Source organism: Balaenoptera acutorostrata, chromosome 3 (assembly GCF_949987535.1).
Source record: "Balaenoptera acutorostrata chromosome 3, mBalAcu1.1, whole genome shotgun sequence".
Classification (NCBI taxonomy): Eukaryota; Metazoa; Chordata; class Mammalia; order Artiodactyla; family Balaenopteridae; genus Balaenoptera; species Balaenoptera acutorostrata.
The window spans coordinates 171,686,083-171,704,191 of record NC_080066.1 but is presented as its reverse complement, the minus strand read 5'-3'; the positions used below and the strand labels follow the sequence as shown (position 1 = coordinate 171,704,191).

At 36.4% G+C, this 18,109-nt stretch overlaps 1 protein-coding gene across 28 annotated transcripts in view; it reads left to right on the top strand.

Moving 5' to 3' along the window:
- LOC130707527 (EF-hand calcium-binding domain-containing protein 11-like) overlaps nt 1-18,109 on the top strand; it is a 215,081-nt gene that overhangs the window by 47,453 nt on the left and 149,519 nt on the right. For 2 of the 28 annotated variants that reach the window (XM_057542556.1, XM_057542545.1), the window contains one exon: nt 11,144-11,283. The exons of 22 other annotated variants lie outside the window; for them this stretch is intronic. In XM_057542556.1, the coding sequence (XP_057398539.1) occupies nt 11,144-11,254 (111 nt within the window). In that variant the 3' untranslated portion in view covers nt 11,255-11,283. Of the gene's footprint in view, nt 1-1,560; nt 1,748-7,785; nt 7,868-11,143; nt 11,284-14,711; nt 14,734-16,478; nt 16,546-18,109 lie in introns of those variants that run through there. 4 more of the 28 variants (XM_057542547.1, XM_057542554.1, XM_057542544.1 and 1 more) reach the window with 4 other exon arrangements.

Genomic DNA, 18,109 nt, shown 5'->3' with positions numbered 1-18,109 from the left:
TATTACTCTAGAATCTTATTCTCTTTAATCTTATTTTCTTACACCCCGAACAAACAAAGCAAAACAGAAAACTTTCATCTCAAAGGGATCCTTAATATATTGCAAATTATTATTAAATCATGTACAGCATTTTTCTTTCCGTGTTTTCAATGTAAAGAAGCCCCATAAACCTACTGCTTCATAGGGAAAACCATAGCCGTCAAATGTTCACATCTAATCCAGCTGGATCAGCTGACATACTAGGTCTAATGGTTTGCAGTGATGGATTTGTCATAGACCTGGAGCCTCCTGCAGGTTGTAAATTGCTCAGACTCTAATGCTGTGGAAAATTTACAAGGACTGCAATTAGAATAGAGTGTTCTGACTTATCTCAGTTGTATTGGGAAAAAACACAAAAAAGAAAAAACCCTGATAAGAGGTGTATCAGATAGTCATAAGTTCATGTGACAAAAAAGAGTTATTGGGCAATTTGTCAAATAAGATGGATAATAATGATGGCCAAAATATCTGTCATTTTTCGAGTGCTTTAGTGAGTGCTGGGCATTGCCATTATTTCATTCAATTCTCACAGTCACCTATTATTATTCCTATTTTACAGATGAGAAAACTGAGCTTAGAGAGGTTAAATAATGTTCCCAAAGTCACACAGTTAACGCATAGCTGAAAATGTTTCAAGTTGCTTGTTGTCACCTTCAGTTCATCTCATATTTAAATCAAAAGTCATTCTCCTTGTCCTCAGGTCAGCTCTTTCTTTCTATTTCTGTCAGTGATACCACGATTTTCTCAGATTCATTCTCACAGCCATTGATTTTTCCTTTTCTGTCCTTGCTCTAAATCCATTCAGTCACCAAGTCCCTTTGCTTGTTCAGTGTCTTTGTGCTGTCAGCCCTCTTCCCATTACCCTAGTCCAGGGGTCTAGGCCTTATATCTAAGTGTAGAGGCTAAAGGCCAGAATTTCTTTTTTTTATTGAAGTATAGTTGATTTACAATATTATGTAAGTTTCAGGTGTACAGGATAGTGATTCAGTATTTTTGCAGATCATACTCCATTATAAATTATTACAAGATAATTGCTGTAATTCCCTGTGCTATGCAACATATCCTTATTGCTTTCCTATTTTATACATAGTAGTTTGTATCTATTAATCCCATACCCCAACGTACACCTCTCCTTTTCCCCCTCCCCTATGGTAACTACAAATTTATTTTCTATATCTGTAAGCCTGTTTCTGTTTTGCATATATATTCATTTGTATTATTTTTTATATTCCACATATAAGTGATATCCTACAGGATTTGTCTTTCTCTTTCTGACTTATTTCACTAAGCATAATATTCTCTAGGTCCATCCATGTTGCTGCAAATGGCTGAATTTCATTCTTTTTTTTTTTTTTTTGTGACCGAGTGATATTCCATTGTATATATATACCACATCTTCTTTATCCATTCATCTGTTGATGGACACTTAGGTTGCTTCCATGTCTTGGCTGTTGTAAATAGTGCTGCTATGAACATCAGGTTATGTATATCTCTTTGAATTAGTTTTTTCATGTTTTCCAGGTATATACCCAGGAGTGGAATTGTTGGATCTTATGGTAATTCTATTTTTAGCTTTTTGAGGCACCTCCATACTGTTTTCCGTAGGGGCTACATAATTTACATTCCCACCAGCAGTGCACTAGGGTTCTCTTTTCTCCACATCCTCACCAGCATTTGTAAGAACAAACTCTAAACTCAGTATTCACATAGGCTGGCTACCCTCTGGCTCCTACTTTGTTCTGTTCTCACTTCCTTCGCGATGATCTAGTTCCCTAAACACATGTTGCTGTTTTTCCGTGTGGCCTCCGTTGTGCATGATAGCTCCTTTCTGGGATGTCCCCTCCCCTGCTCCCTGCTCTGTGAGCCCTGCTCCTCCCTCAGGTTGAGGTCGGGTTCCTCCTCTATCATGTGTTCTGATCAGTCCATTCCTCAGTGAGTATCCACCTCTTCCCAGTGCTTGTTATGGTAGCTTCCCAACCTCTCATTTTGCTCTAAGTGTGTGCTACCTGCCTTATATTGCTCTTCCTGTGTGTGATCTGTCTCTCACAGGTGCTCAGGGGCAGAGATTAGACCCCTCACGATCATCAGAACATTGCTGTACACCCCAAGGTGCAAGTTTCCATGTCCCTTGTGCATGCATGAGGATAGCAATTTTTATGGTCCCTATAGCACATCTCTCACATCGAACTCAGTGAGTTAACAGATCTCTCATTAATCCACCAAAGCCATATTACTCAGAGACCCGGTTCACTGGAAAATGGCCACGTGCATTCACAGATTGCGGTGGTCGGTTGTTTGCAAAAATGGCCACAACCAGCCCTCTCCCTGCCCACTGTTGGTGCTGGCCTTTGCAAAGGGTCTTGACTCTCCTGCCATCAGGAGGCATTTATTTCTCTCTCTCCGAATTTGAGCTGACCTTGTGACTTACTTTGACCCAAGGACAGAGGAAAAAGTAGCAAATCATCAAACTTGAGGGTGATCTTGGGAGCCCCCACCCCCAAAAGGACTCCATCGGAAGCCATACCTTTTGCCCCATTAGCCCCTGAGTTTTTGTCCTACTGTGTGCAAATAGGAGATATAGTTTGAAATGCTTCTTTAACCACAGTCTTACTGCATTTTAAAGTTCTGCACTTCAGTAGAAAGGGGTCTTAAAAGTAGATAATAAATTGTGATTATTTACATGCTCTAATACCATACTTCTGTTTTGTCTCTCCTAATTTCCTGAACATAATCTTGGAGTCTCCCCTCCCCTTCTCTCCTACCCATTATATGGAAATAAGCTCTGTATTTGCCAAATAGCAAACCAGCTTTTCTTTGACAGTGTATATTTCACTTCTGTGCTGCTGCTGTATCCCAGTAACATTTTCTTTCATGGAAAATGCCCATTGCTTCCAGGAGCGTATGATTTTTTTTCAAATGCCTGATGTTTTAAAAGTGAAACTTCATTTCAGATAGAATGATCTTTGGTTTTATAAAATGGAATCTTTTTTATGGTTCTGTGGCTGTTCATCATTTTAAAACCTATTAGTTGTAACAGGTCAGCTTGAAAAATGAGGAGTTCTAAATTTCACTTGGAATACCTCAAGATAGATTCCGAAACTGTGCCAGTAAAATTATGTTTGAATGATTCTTGAATTTTTTTTTTAAGGGATGACTTTCTCCTTTAAATGTGTATTCAGTAAAACACAGTTATTCAGATTCTAGTAGACCTGTAAGAGAGCCAGATTCATGCATAACACAGATGCATTCATTGTTCGTGGGCTTTTACTCTCCTAATGATTGACCTAATGTGTTGTATCTCCTTTTTCTGGCTGAGAGAAGGAATGACATTTTATAAGCATTTTATACAGTAATATGTTCATATTGTGTTTCACCTCTTACTGTTTCTCAGACTACAAGAATACCTGCGACATATTGAGATAGCTCATATCATTGCTAGAAAAGTACAATGCAATTTGGATAGAAAATGTAATAGCTGTAGTAACAGAATATAATTAAATTAGTGCTTACTGTAAAAATAGTGGAAGGATTTATTTTTGGTTTTTAATGGATCGGATCAGTGTGATTAAAAATATGTAAAATAATAGCATTCACTTTGCAGTGGGATTGGCTCTCTAATATTCATCCTATTCCATTTTTTTCTACCCTCCCCCATTTTTAAGTAAACCCAATATTCAGGATTTTGAATTTGGTAAAATAGGGAATGCATTTGTTACATTCTTTGAAAAAGCCTTGAAATTGAGGGATTTTAAATTGAGCAGGCATATTTTTGTTAATTCATTAAATGGTTACTGAGGACCTACTGTGTGCCTGGTCCCTTTCTGGGTCCCAGGGCCAGAGCCATGAACAAAGCAAACAAGGTCCCTGCTCTCAAGGAGTTCACAGTTAGTAGTAAGAAGGCAGGCAATAACCGCGTAAGCAAACAAGTTAACTTCAGGTAGGGATAGTGTGCTATAGGGAAAGTAAAACAGAAGAAATGAAAGAATGACTGACAAGGGGGTGGTTTTTTTTTTGTTTTTTTTTTGTTTTTTTTTTTAAGAAATTCACGGTCTTTTATTTATTTATTTATTTATTTATTTATTTATTTATGACTGTGTTGAGTCTTCGTTTCTGTGCGAGGGCTTTCTCTAGTTGCGGCAAGTGGGAACTACTCTTCATCGCGGTGCGCGGGCCTCTCACCATCGCGGCCTCTCTTGTTGCGGAGCACAGGCTCCAGACGCGCAGGCTCAGTAATTGTGGCTCACGGGCCCAGCCGCTCCGCGGCATGTGGGATCTTCCCAGACCAGGGCTCGAACCCGTGTCCCCTGCATTCGCAGGCAGATTCTCAACCACTGCGCCACCAGGGAAGCCCAAGGGGGTGGTTTTGATGGAGAGGTAAGGGAAGGCGTTTTGGGAGGGTCACCTTGGAATAAGACCTAGATGGTGAAAAGCTGATTGCCGTTTGGGAGAAGAGCTGCCCAGAAAGAGGGAAAGCAGTTAAAAAGGCTCTGATGTGGGGATAAGCCTGGCAGGATTGAGAAACTGAAAGAAAACCAGAGTGGCTGGATTGCAGTGAGCAAGAGGCAAGATCTGCAGTGAAATTTGAAAGGTGGAGGGGGGCAAGATGATGGATTATTCAGGGATGCTGCCCCATATGATACGGTATTATTTTATTCTCTGTGCTGTGTTGTATCATGCCATATCTCAGCATATTGTATAAATACATATTTATGTTTCTATACCTTGTAAGCAGGGAGATGAAGGGTTAAAGAAAGATGTTTGAGTCCTCAAGATGTGTAGGTTTTCTGAGCATTCCCAGTATACAAAGTCATGCTTGTGGGCTGTAGTATCCTTTCCTGGATCCTCACCATCTTCCCATGTTTCTTTCTAATTATCAGTTAAATTCTGTTCAATAGATATTTTCTGAATCCATGCTGGGCACAAGAAACTGATGAGTCTACTGGGCAGTTATAGACTGATGCAGCAGAAAATGTGATAGGCTTTCATTGGAAAGCAACTTTCCTGCATTGTATCTGTTATTTCAGTCGGTGGTCAGCTACCTTTTCTAACATCTTATTTATCCCTAGGTTGCAAATCATAACGTGTATTAAGGACCGAATATCTAGTCTAAATGTCAGTGATTTGTAATGTTAACATAGTCTTCATTTGTTCCTCTTCATTGGAGACACAAGACAAGAAAAAATGATTTTGAGGCCTGCGTGTGCATCAGGCTAAAAAGAATTTATCATTTAAATACCTTTCTTCTGGAGGAAATAAGTTGTTAAAAATTAACAATTTAAGAAAATATATATGGAAGTTTAAAATATATATATTCTTTTAAATGAAGCAACACAGATTTGCAGACTCTGTTCTATTATTATGGCGATGATTCAGAGTGTCTGATTTAGCCTAGGGAATCAGGAAATAATACAGATTATCTCCTTTCTGTGCATCTTCAGACCATATGTAGTCATAATATACTGACTGAAAATTTCCACTGAATTAAACTTTCTAGTGATTTATAAGACATTGAGATGCATTACTAACAGCAGTTATTGAATCTTCCTTTAGAGATAATTAATAAAAAGATTTTTTTAAAGGCAATAGTTTAGGTTTCATTCTAGCAAAAGTAAGTTCTAGAAGCCTTTCAATGGTTTGCTGCTAGTAATTCCACTCCTTGGATTCTTGTTTTGCTTTATCCTTTCTAACTCTCGCTGATTCTGTGGTTTAATAGATTTTCCTCCTGTTTAGAATAACACTGTAGAAGCCAGCACTACATTTAGTATCCATCTCCTGCCATGGACAATCCCTCTTCCCACTGGCTTGGTTCCAGGGGGTCTGGAAAAGAGCTGGCCAGGCTTGACTAACAGGGCAGGCCACTTCAGGCAGTTCTCGTAGCTTCTCCTGCTCTGCTGCTTATTCTCTTGTAGCTGTACATGTGGTATGTAAGTGTGTGCGTGCGTGTGTGTGTGTGTGTGTGTGTGTGTGTGTATTTGAAATAGTTGAGGCTGAAAAAAATATGTATGTTCCTCCCAGATTGAGAAACAAAACATTCCATTCCAAACATGATTGAGAAGTCCACTGGGTCACCCTGCCTGGTTGCATTTCCCTTCCTCTGCCCCAGAGATAACCACTATCCTGAATTTTTAAAATCATTCATGTATGTCTTTATATTTTATGATATGGATTTATATATTTTAAATAATACATAGTATTGTTTTATCTTTCAAGCTTACATAAATGCACATTGCCTTTTCTCTTATTATATTTTAAAGACTTAGCCCCCTTGATACTGGCATCTTTCAATTATTTTCCCTGCTGTATAGTATTCTGTTGAAGCCTGAGGAGGTACAATAACTAGCACCCTCTCTTGCCATCTAGAATAAACTGAGAAATAGATGCAAGCGTTAGAGAGTGGTAGATAAAAATATCAGCTTTATTTGTGAGATAGCTCTGTTGGAGGGACAGGCTTGCTAGTATGCAGCCAGGATTAAATAGAAGGTTTACCCTTCTAATCACAGGCTGTGCAGTTAGCCTGGGACTCCCCACCGGAGCTCTGTCCACATAGCACTGGGGAGCAGAGCACTGTGTATGCCCCACACAGTCAGGTGCCTCTTACAGAGAAAAGAAGAAGGGGACACCAATTGTTTCTCTAGGAGGAATGAGTGAGGAGGTGGAGAGAGGCTGGGAATGTTACTCCAAAAGAGGTCCCTCTGCATGGAAATAGACAGGGAGAAGCAAGTTTTCCCCGGAACATTTTTTTCTATTATATAAGTGTCCCATAATTTATATATCCATTCTCCTGTTGATAGACTCATTTGTTATTATCACAGATGTGCTACAGTGTCTCCTTGTCCACATGTGGGAGCTATCCTGTAGAACACATGTACCTAGGAGTGGAATGGCAGGGTCAGAGCCATGCTAATCTGTAACCCGACTTGCTCCCTAAGTGGTCTTTCACGTTCTCTCTTATCAGTGCATCAGAATTCCTTTCTATCCATATCCTCATCAACACTTGTTATCAAACTCTGTAGTTTTTCCCAAGCTGATGAGTGTGAAATAGCACTTTATTATCATTTTAATCTCCCTGATTACTAGTAAAGTTCAGCATCATGTCTGCTAGCCATTTGGGTTTCCTGTTCTGTCAATTGCCTATTTATATTATTGGCCCATGTATTAATATTGAGTTGTCTCTTTTATGTTAATCTATAGGGGTTCTTTGTATATTCTCAGTACTAATCCTTTTTCATTTATGAGTCATAAAAAATCTTTACCTGTTTGTGGCTTGTATTTTCATTTTTTTATTAGGGTATCTTTAGACATTTATCTGGGATATCAAAGGACTTTCTCTTTTAATAGACTTTGACATGTCCAAAGTCTAAAATTATATAGAGAATGTGGGTCGTATCACTTGAGCATACTAATAGGGTCTTGTGTTTTCTGCCTGTTGAAGTATTTACATTGTCTTTGAACAACTGCTGATCTTTGCTATTTTATATTAGGCTGTTTGAACACTGTTTCTGCAAGATTTATGTTACTCTTCAGATTCTTTGACATTATAGAATTTAATGCTTCATGTTTAAATCTTAATACTTAAATTATGATTTTTTTTCCCCTCAGTGTAGTTAATAGGCTGTACCATAAAACACCTCTGATCTACCAAAAAGCAAATTCATCCACCACTTGGAAACTCTATGTGTGGAAAACAACTTTTTCTTTTAACTAATCCTATAGTAATGCTCTATTAATGCTTCATTCTCTCCTCAGAGCTTGTGGACATTGTTATTATCCAAAGGCACTTGAGTCTGGATTAAATATCATGCTACTTATATAAGGAAATTACATCACGATTTTGCTAATTCTTGATAAGAATAGTTTCTTATAGGGTTATAGACACCAATAAAAAGATTCTTAAAGAGCACTTGGTACAGTCTCTTATTTTACACATGTGAGTTTAAATAATCCACCCAAGGTTGCACACCGAGATGGGCGTAAAATCAAGGTTAAGAACAAGGTCTCTCAGCCACAGCGTAGTGTGCTCTCCATTGCAGTGGTGTCTTAGTCCATTTGGGCTGCTGTAATAGAAAACCATAGACTGGGTGGCTTAAACAACGGAAGTTTATTTCTCATAGTTCAGGAGGCTGGGCAGTCCAAGATCTAGGTGCTGGCAGATTCATGTCTGGTGAGGGCCTGCTTCCTAGTTCACAGACAGCCGTCTTCTCATTGTGTCCTGACATGGTGGAAGAGGCAAGGGAGCTCTCTGGGGTCCCATTTATAAGGACACTAATCCCAATCATGAGGGCTCCACCCTCATGACCTAATCACCTCCCGAAGTCCCCACCTCCTAATACCATCACCTTGCAGGTTAGGTTTCAACATAAGAATTTTGGGAGAATACAAACATTCAGTCTGTAGTATATATGTTATAGAATCATGGCTTTACTGTCTATTTTTATATAAAGTTGGTGTGTATTTTTACAGCTAGATTTCCTTGACTGATAGGTTTCAGTGCATTTGGCTTTTTTGTTGCTGGCATCTTTTTAGTTACTTAGCGTCAAAAGGACTGTTTATCATACTTCCTTAAATTAGTTTTATGGAAGTAATGTACACTGTTTTCCTTCCTTATTTAACTAGTGTTTACATGCTAGTCTTTCCAGCAGGTTGTATAAATAAGCTAAGTGCTATGGTAAATTATTCCAAAGTGGCATATTTACTTAGTGCCAAAATATTATAATACCAAATGATATTTCCAAATCATTTGTATTAATTTACACTCCAATCATCAGTATGTGAGAGAGTCTGTTGACCTGTATCTTCTTCAAGACTTGGTATTGTCAGACTTCTTAATCTTTTCTAGTGGAGTGGGCATAATAACTCATCACGGGCCTGATTTGTATTCCCTGATTAATAATGATTCATCTATCATATCTCTTCATGTTTGTTATATATCTGTATATTGTCTATCTGTATATTGTAAATATGTCTGTCATTTTTACCCATTTTTCTTCTGCTGCATTTTCTGTTGATTTGAACCTGTTCTTTATACATGTTCTTGGGGCAAATATTTTGTCAGGTAACAAATGTCTTCTCCCAGTTTGTTGCTCATCTTTTCACTTTCTGCAGGTGTCTTTTTTGAAATATAAATCAAATTTAATTTGTTTGAATTTATAAATTTTTTTGTAGTAGAGTGATTGTGTCTTATTTAAGAAACCCCTTCTTATCTCAAGGTCAGAGAAATACTCGTATTTTCTTCATAATTTTTAAAGTTTTGCTCTTGTAAATTAAGTCCTTAATTCTTCTGGAGTTGATTTTTTAGTATGGCATAGAGTGTGTGGGAACCTAATTTCACTTTTTTTCCATATGGATAACCAATATTTTCAGCTCTTTTTATTGACTGCCCTCTTTTCTCTACAGCTCTGCCATTCTGCCTTTGTTTATGAATTTTCTATTCTGTTTCTTTGGTCACTTACCCTATCCCTGCACGAATACCACATTGTCCTCATAAAATCTTAATATCTGTAGGGCTACTCTCCCTCTTTACTTCTCTTCTGCAGCAGTGTATTGGTTATATTGAGTCTTTTGTTTTAAATTCCAGAACTGGCTTATTGAGAGACAAAAACTCTGTTCACATTTTAATTAACATTGCATTGAGTCTGCAGATTTTCTGGACAATTGACATCTTAATGATATTGCCTACCTATCCATGATTATGGTATATTTTCCATTGAATTAAGTATTCTTTAAAGCCTTTCAGAAAATTTTTATAATTTTCTACACCATCACACTACCAGTATCATCATCATAATGATTATGGTTGTCACTTTCTAAAGCACCCTTAACGGTTTCTTGTGTGCCAGGCCTCATTCTGTTACTTTGTATTCAGTCTTCCTAACAACCTTATGAGGTAGTCCTAGTAATATGGGATATTTCACACAGGAAACTGAGGCACCTAGAGGTTAATTGACTTGCCCAAGATCCTACAACTAGTAAATGGCAGAGGCAGGTTTCTAAACCAAGGTGCCTGGGTATAGAGTTTGTGCTTTTAATCACTACTCTATATTGCAAATAGGTTTTTCTCTTTCTGTGTTGGATTTATTCCTACATATTTTATAGTTTTTTATTAAGATATAATTGACATATAATGTTGTATACAAGTTGTACAATGTGTTGATTTGATACATTTATATATTGCCATATGATCACTGCCTTAGTGTTAGCTAACACCTCTCTCAGGTAACATAATGAGCATTTCTTTTTTGTGGTGAAAACAATTAAGATTTAGTCTCTTAGCAATTTTGGAGTTTAGAATATGGTATTTTATAGTTTTGTTGGTATTAAAATGGTAGCTTTTGAAAATTGTTTTTTAATTACTTACAGAAACAATTAAATAGAAATGTAATTTATTTTTGTATATCAATCTTATATCTAGTAACCTTGTTAAATTTATCTGTAGATTTTTAAAGGTGTTTCTAAGAAGATTATGATACCAGTAGAAAATAGTAACATCTTCTTTCTTCCTTTCCAATCCTATGCCTTTAATTTCTTTTTCTGGACTTAACTACACTGGCTAGTACTTCCAGTGTTGATAATATCTTGTTCCCAGACTCGGGGAGAAAGACTTCAACATTTTATCACTTACTTTGATCATAGCTATAGATGTTTTATAATTATATCCTGTGTCAGATTAAAGAAGTTCCTCCCTAGTCTAGCACAGGAGTTTCTGTCAAGAATGGGCATTAAATTTTATTACATACTTTTTCTCTATCGAGGAGATGATATTGGTTTTTTACTTTAATCTGTTAATGTGCTGAATGGCTTATATATATGTGTGTGTATGTGTGTGTGTGTATATAAATGTAAACACAATTTGGTCATGCTATTTTTTTTTATACACAGTTGGATTCAGTTTGCTAATATTTTACTTAAGATATTTGTGTGTGTGTGTGTGTGTATACTATCAGTAAAAGACCGTGTTAAAACAAGTTCACAGGTTGAAATTTTTGTACCCACTCAAGGTTTGCTCAGATTCAGGGTACCAGTCTACATGAGGGCAATCAATAGCCATAACCTTTCAGAGATAGCTTATCATTTTTTCTTTTATTTTTCGTTTACTTCTTTGCTCAAGGCAACTTCCATCTTACCCTTTGGGTATCAGCTTAACGTGGGAAAGTTATCCTATGAGATGATCCATGTTGGGCAAGCCCTGGATCTTGACTCCTGGCCTCTTCTCCCATGAAGCCACAAAACCAAAGCTCAAGTTCAGATATGGACCTACACCCCAAGGCAAAAGTGGCCTTGGGATGCTGAGTTTCCACTAACCTCCTTGGATTCAAGCTGCCTCAAGAATATGGCCTGTCCCCACTATCTTTTTAACTCAGTGCCTTTAAGGTAGTTTTGTTTTAGTATCTTATTTACCATTTTTGTTTTTTTCAGTGGGGGAATTGGTCTGACTATCCAAAAATAGAAACTCACATGAATTATTAAATACTTTTTCTCTCAGGCTTTTCTGTCTAAATTCTCTTTTCCAGATATCGATTTTTTAGACAGAACATTAGATTTATTGGGCAGAGCATTGGATTTATTAAGTTTTGGGGAAGACTAACCATTTACTTGTAAGAGATGATGAAAATATATAAAATTAGTGATGCATTCCTACAGTTTAGTGATTCTGGCATTTTAGTTATGCTGTATCTTCTATTGCTATTTGAAGGATGTACCCAAGTATTTCTGACCACTTATTGTTCTTGTCTTGAATGTCATTTAGAAAGGTGTAACAGCTAAATATTTATTTTCACGTGACATGAAAGCATATTATCAGGAAATAGCGGTATAATTGAATGAACATGCCATTGAATCTCAACTTGTTTTTTTCATCCATTATTTACGAAAAGAAACAATACAATGTTTTCTATTTTCATCAAGGTGTTATATATAAAAGTCTCTTTTCTTGAACTTCCAGATTTATTAAAATTCATTTTTTACTGTACTTACACCTAGTGTAAAATAATTGCTAATAATAATCTATGCCTGAGTGTGTTGATGGGGCCCCAGGACCACCACCAGCTTTGATGATTCGCTGGAAGGACTCAGCATGTAACTGTACTTTCAGCTACGATTTGTTACAGTGAAAGGATATGAAGCAAAATTAGCAAAGGGAAAGGCACACGGGGCTCAGTCTAGGGGAAACCAGGTGCAAGCTTCCGAGGGTCTGCTCTCAGTGAAGTCACACAGGATGTGCTTAATTCCTCCAACAAGTTGTGACATCATGTGTGAAATGTTGCCACCCAAGGAAGCTCATTAGAGACTCAGCACCCAGAATTTTTATTGTGGGATGATCACGTAGGCATTCTCTGCCTGGCATGTACCAAAATTCCAGACTCCCAGAAGGAAAGCAGAGGTTCAGCATAAACCATATTGTTGCACGAAGAGTTTTCAGCACAGTGATCCACTCTTATGACTTAATGTTGGTGGGAGGCCAGCCAAGGGCCATCCTTGTAAGCAGTATGGCCGTCAGGACAGCTATGTTAACTCTTTTCTGCACATGGAGTCATGACTAAAGTTTTTAAAGCATTTACTATGTGTCAAACACTGTTCTTTATTCATTTCATCCTCACAACGACCATTTCTTAGATGAGGAACTGAGACACAGAGAGGTTAAGAAACTTGTCCAGTGTTGCACAGCTAATAAGTAGAAAGTCAGGATCCAAACGCAGGCTTCAGAATCCATGATTTATCAAACATTTTATTGATTTTTAAAAATTATTTTCATTTTGTTCCACCTCATGGATAAGATGTTTTATACATTTCCATACAGCTATGATTCAAAGAAATTGTCTCCATAGACCTCTTTTAATCTTCACTGTTGTTTCATGGCTCTTAATTTTCAGATTTGGAAAATCATTCTAATTATCATATGCAAACCTTTCCTGATCTCGTAGGCTTTCCTCAGCCTTTGTGTTTCTGGATTAGAGGATCTGAATTCTTTTTGTTTTTGTTTTTCCATCTTCCTACAGAAGGCTTGTCTGGTTCTTGACCACTAATTTTAGTTCCACTATTCTTTCTATACCTCCTTTTGGCATCTTCTGAGATGTAGCAATTAGAACTGCAAACAGGGAAAGTATCACTGCATCATGGTTTATGAACAAAGACAGGACAGCATTTTCTGTTTTATTTCCTTCCTTGTAATTCTCATTGTGTTAACCACATTGTCTACCTCAGTATATTAGACAATGACGTAGGTAATAGTCTTTAAATACCCCTAGATGGCCATCTGGGATATAGCTGATAACTAATATAGCTGATAAAGCTTGCCTCTCTGTAAGTCTACTTTAGATTATTTTTTTCTGATTGAAGTGAAGAGATCCACTGTTCACTATATCCATTCCCAAGAAAATACATTATAGCTTCAAGAAAAGTTTGAGTATTAACACATGTGCTGAAATATGATACAGATGTTTAATGTCTTACTGTAATATTATTTTACTGTTCATAGTCACCTGCTTTTTTGATCCCTGCATTAGCTTGCTTGCTTTATTCCATAACATCTGTTACCAAGAATATATTTACAGTCTGTTGTCTTTTCTAAATGGTTGGTACGTATGTTAGAAAAAGGTTGATTTTTACTGGTGTCATTCAGAAAGCACCTTGAGGATTCCTTGTTATTTTATTCTCAGTGTTATTTTATTTCAGTATAATACCAAAGTACTATTTTTACTGAAATACCAGATAAGAAGTCAAGCTAGATGACTGAGGTGTGATACTTAAAGTGCTCCTGGATAGGAAACAAGGTATTTCTAGTTTTAACTGTTTTAAAAAAATTGTAAAACTTTTAAACTACTACCTGAGGATAAATGTCCTTGTATTTCTATAGGCTTGGTAAAGCTTACGTCTATTTTGTTATGCTTATGCGGTCCCACGCATCTGGTTGTTCAAGACATTTGCTACCTTCTATTCTGGGTCTTTGCACTATGGTTCCCTGTTTAAACGTTGCATCATCAGAGAGGCCTATTGTATCCAAAGTGGCTTCACCTTATCCCTCCTTCCCCCTAACAATAAATCTCTACTACCCAGTTTTATATCATTTATGGCACTTAACCAATCTCTGAGACGATCTTTTTTCTTTGTTTGCTTACTGTCTGTTTCTTACACTTGACTATAAAGTTCCGTGAGAGCAGCGATGCGTCTGTTCTGTCTTGATTCCTCTGGATATTCAAGTTAGCGCAGAGCACATGGTCATTCAGTTCTTGTCGGATGAATCAATGAATTCATTTATTAAAGACTACAGAAAAGTAAGTTATTTATGTTAGATATAATATTCGATCTTTACCAATTCAAGTGCATCCGATTTTCTTTAAGTTTCTTAGAACTTGAGGAGGATGTCCAGACTGGCCTTGGGTTTAGTTTCCAGTAATTAGCTAACTAAAAAGTTAATAACGTGTATATTTAATCTCTAGGCTTGATCAAGTTTTCTGATTCTTCAGACTCTGAAGATTTTGTATCTGTTATAAATCACGACATCTACAATAAACCAGAACTCCTGCCAAATTTTAGGATACCAAATACATACTTCATTTTTTTGTGTGTCCATTGGAAATATTTTAAACACAGAACAGCATAGATAGTAATATAATGTAACACTTGCATTTCAGCTACTTAGCTTTCTTCAGTCTTAACATTTGCCATATTTATTTCAGATTTTTTAAGAAATAAAATATTACACAAAGAGTTGAAAACCCCTATGCATCCTTCCCTGATTTCTTACCCTTTCTCTCTGGAGAGAACCATATGATCTATATTTTGGTATTTATCAATCTTGTGCATGTTTTAGTATGACTGCATAGATATTTATTCACAAACAATCCGTTATCTTGTTTTGCATGTTTTCAAATGTTTTGTACATGGTGTCGTACTGTATGTAATCATGACCTTGATTTTTTTCACTCAACATTCAGTTTTTGAGGTTCATCATAATGATACATAGAGCTCTTGTAGCTCATTCATTGTCACTGCTACGTAAAATCTCACTGAAAGGTAATTCTGCATTTTATTTATCCATTTGCTTGTGGATGGACGTTTAAGTTGTTCAGTTATTCAGTATTTCAGTTAACTGTGCAGTAGGTTTTCTTGTATCTTTCCATCTGTACTCATGTACAAGAATTTCTCTAGGACAGTGTCTTACAATCTCTTTCACCTTATTGCATTCAGAGACAATGAGAGTATTTATAAAAGCACATTAGGTAAACAGACAAGTTAGTTTTAGCTCAAGGCAAACAGCCTGCCTGCCCAAGAGACTTTGGAGCTCAGTATCTTGCCTCACCTGCAAACCATCTGTGGCAGTTTGGGGGAAGCTATCTTCTAGAGCAGGAGTCTTTGTATTTCTCTAAAAGGATTCTTAAAAACTATGCATTTCCTTGTGCATTTTTAGAATGATAGCTAAAACTTTTCAAAGTCAGTTTAATGGTTGCAAAGCATAAAATTTCCAGTGTATTATAAACTGACATTTAAAAATAAAGCTGTTATGTCACTCTTAAGTGTATCAGGTGGAACTTACATACCACAGTGATTTGACAGTCGTTATTTTTCTTTCAAAAATGTGTGAACAAGCATTTAAAATTATGTGAAAAAGTTCTTTACCAATTTGAAATTTTACATCCTTTCTTTTTGAATTCGTATTTCAGTTTTTCTTCCCCCACTAAGTTTCATCCTAATGTGATGTTTTTTTCATCTTTTTGGCTTTCACTGCCAATATTGTAAAGTCAGGTTTAGTAAGGTATAGTTTACAGACTGTAGAATTGTCCATTAATAGTTGTATCATAGTCATATGGGTTTTGACACATGTATACAGTTGTGTAACCAGCACCATAATCGACATATAAAATATTTCTATCCCTTTCAGTTCCCTCCCTATACGCCCAGTCTCTGGCACTACTGACGATGATGATGATGATGATGATGATTTGCCCCTATGTTATTGCCTTTTCCAGAATGCCATGTAGATGGAATCATACAGTTTGTAATTTTTTGTCTCAGGCTTCTTTCCCTTTACATAATGCATACGAAATTCATCCATGCCGTTGCACATATCAGGGGTTAATTCCTTTTAAATGCTGAGTCACATTCTGTTGTACAGATGTACCAGTTTATCTGTTCACCAGTTAATGGACACTGGGTTGTTTCCAGTTGGAGTGATTATGCATGACACTGCTATATAAACATTTGTGTTAAGGTTTTTGTTTGGATATTTATCCTCATTTCTTTTGAGTTAATAAGTGTGATTTCTGAGCCACATGGTAGGTGTATGTTTTAATTTTATAAAGAAACTGGGAAACTGTTTCTGAATCGACTGTACTGTTTTACATTCCCGCTAGCAGAATATGAGACTGCCATTTGCTGTCCATTGTTACTAGCACTGGATATTATTAATTTTTTGTTTTGTTTTTGTTTTTACCCATTTCTAATAGGTGTATAGTGGTATCTCATTGTGATTTTAATCTGTACTTCCCAAATGACTAATGACTTAAACAATTGTTTCCTGTTCTGTTCGCCATCCACACCTTTGTAATGAAGGGTATGTTGAAATCTTTTGCTTATATTTTATTTTATTTTTTTTAAACTACTGAGTTGTAAGAGATTTCTGTATATTCCAGATACAGGTCCCAGTCTGTGACTTTCATTTTCATTTTCTTAACATTTGCTTTTAAAGACAGAAGTTCTTTATTTTGATGCAGTCCAATTTATCAATTTTTTATGATTCATGCTTTTTTTGGTCTTATCTTATTCTTTGCCTATGCAAGTGTGATGGTTAGTTTTATGTGTGACCCTGGCTAGGCTGTGGTATCCAGTTTTTCATCAGACACCAGTCTAGATGTTGCTGTGAAGATGTTTTTAAGATGTGATTAACATTTAAATCAGTAGACTTTGAGTAAAGCAGAGGACTCTTCCTAATGTGGGTGGGCCTCATCTAATCAGTTACAGGCCATTAAAAAAAAAAAACCAGACTGAGATTCCCTGAGAAGGAAGGAATTCTGCCTCTAGACTGACTTCAGACTTGGGAGACTGTAATATCAACTCTCTGGGTTTTTTTTAACATCTTTATTGGAGTATAATTGCTTTACAATGGCGTGTTAGTTTCTGCTTTATAACAAAGTGAATCAGTTATACATATACATATGTTCCCATCTCTGTTAATTTGCCTTGATCTATTTGTCTATCCTTGTGCCAATACCACACTCTCTTAATTGTATGGCTTTATAATAAGTCTTGATATCTACTAGTGTAAGTCCTAGAGCTTTGTAATTTCTTCAAAATTATCTTGACTGTCCTTAACTCAGTGCATTTCCTTATAAATTTTCAAGCTTACCTTCTTAGCCACTATGTTCTACTGCTCCATAAGTTTTATTAGCTTTCATTTTAATGAAATAGTCAAGAGAACCAAGCCGATTGACTCCAAAGCCTATACTCTTAACAACTACATGAGCTGCCTCTCAATAAGCCATAGAGTTTATAGACAGACATAGCTGGCATGTTTTTATCATTTGTTTTAAGTGATTAACATTTTTTTCCGGTTTATTATTTAGTTTCCACTCTTATTTTTCAACTTATTATAAACCACCTTCAAAAGAAAAAAAAAAAAATGGAAGCAAATTCTCAGTTTAGGATCGATTTGAAATATGGTAAGAACCTTTGACTATGAGATCAATTAATTTGAGCCCTTTCATCTGACTGTGCAGTCCAGTATTCAAGAGAAAGGAGTCATACAAATAAATATTAAGAAGGGTATACTTGCAAAGTTTAGATTAAATAGAACTTGAAAAGTATTAATAGGCCAGATGTGAAGAGGATATACTAATATTAACATGTGTACCCATACACATCTCTGACATTTCTGATAGAACAACTTTGTTCCAGAGAGTTTATCCATAATGAATCTTGCTTAAACTTATTCTGTAACTCTGTTACATCCCTGTGTTCTAATAGGTGAAGAATCATCACTTTTTTCTTTTTACAATTAGAAAAGCAAGACCTTATAAGGTTATGACCAGAGTAAGTCAAGCTGAATATCAGGTAATCCTGTGTCATAAACCCGTCCACA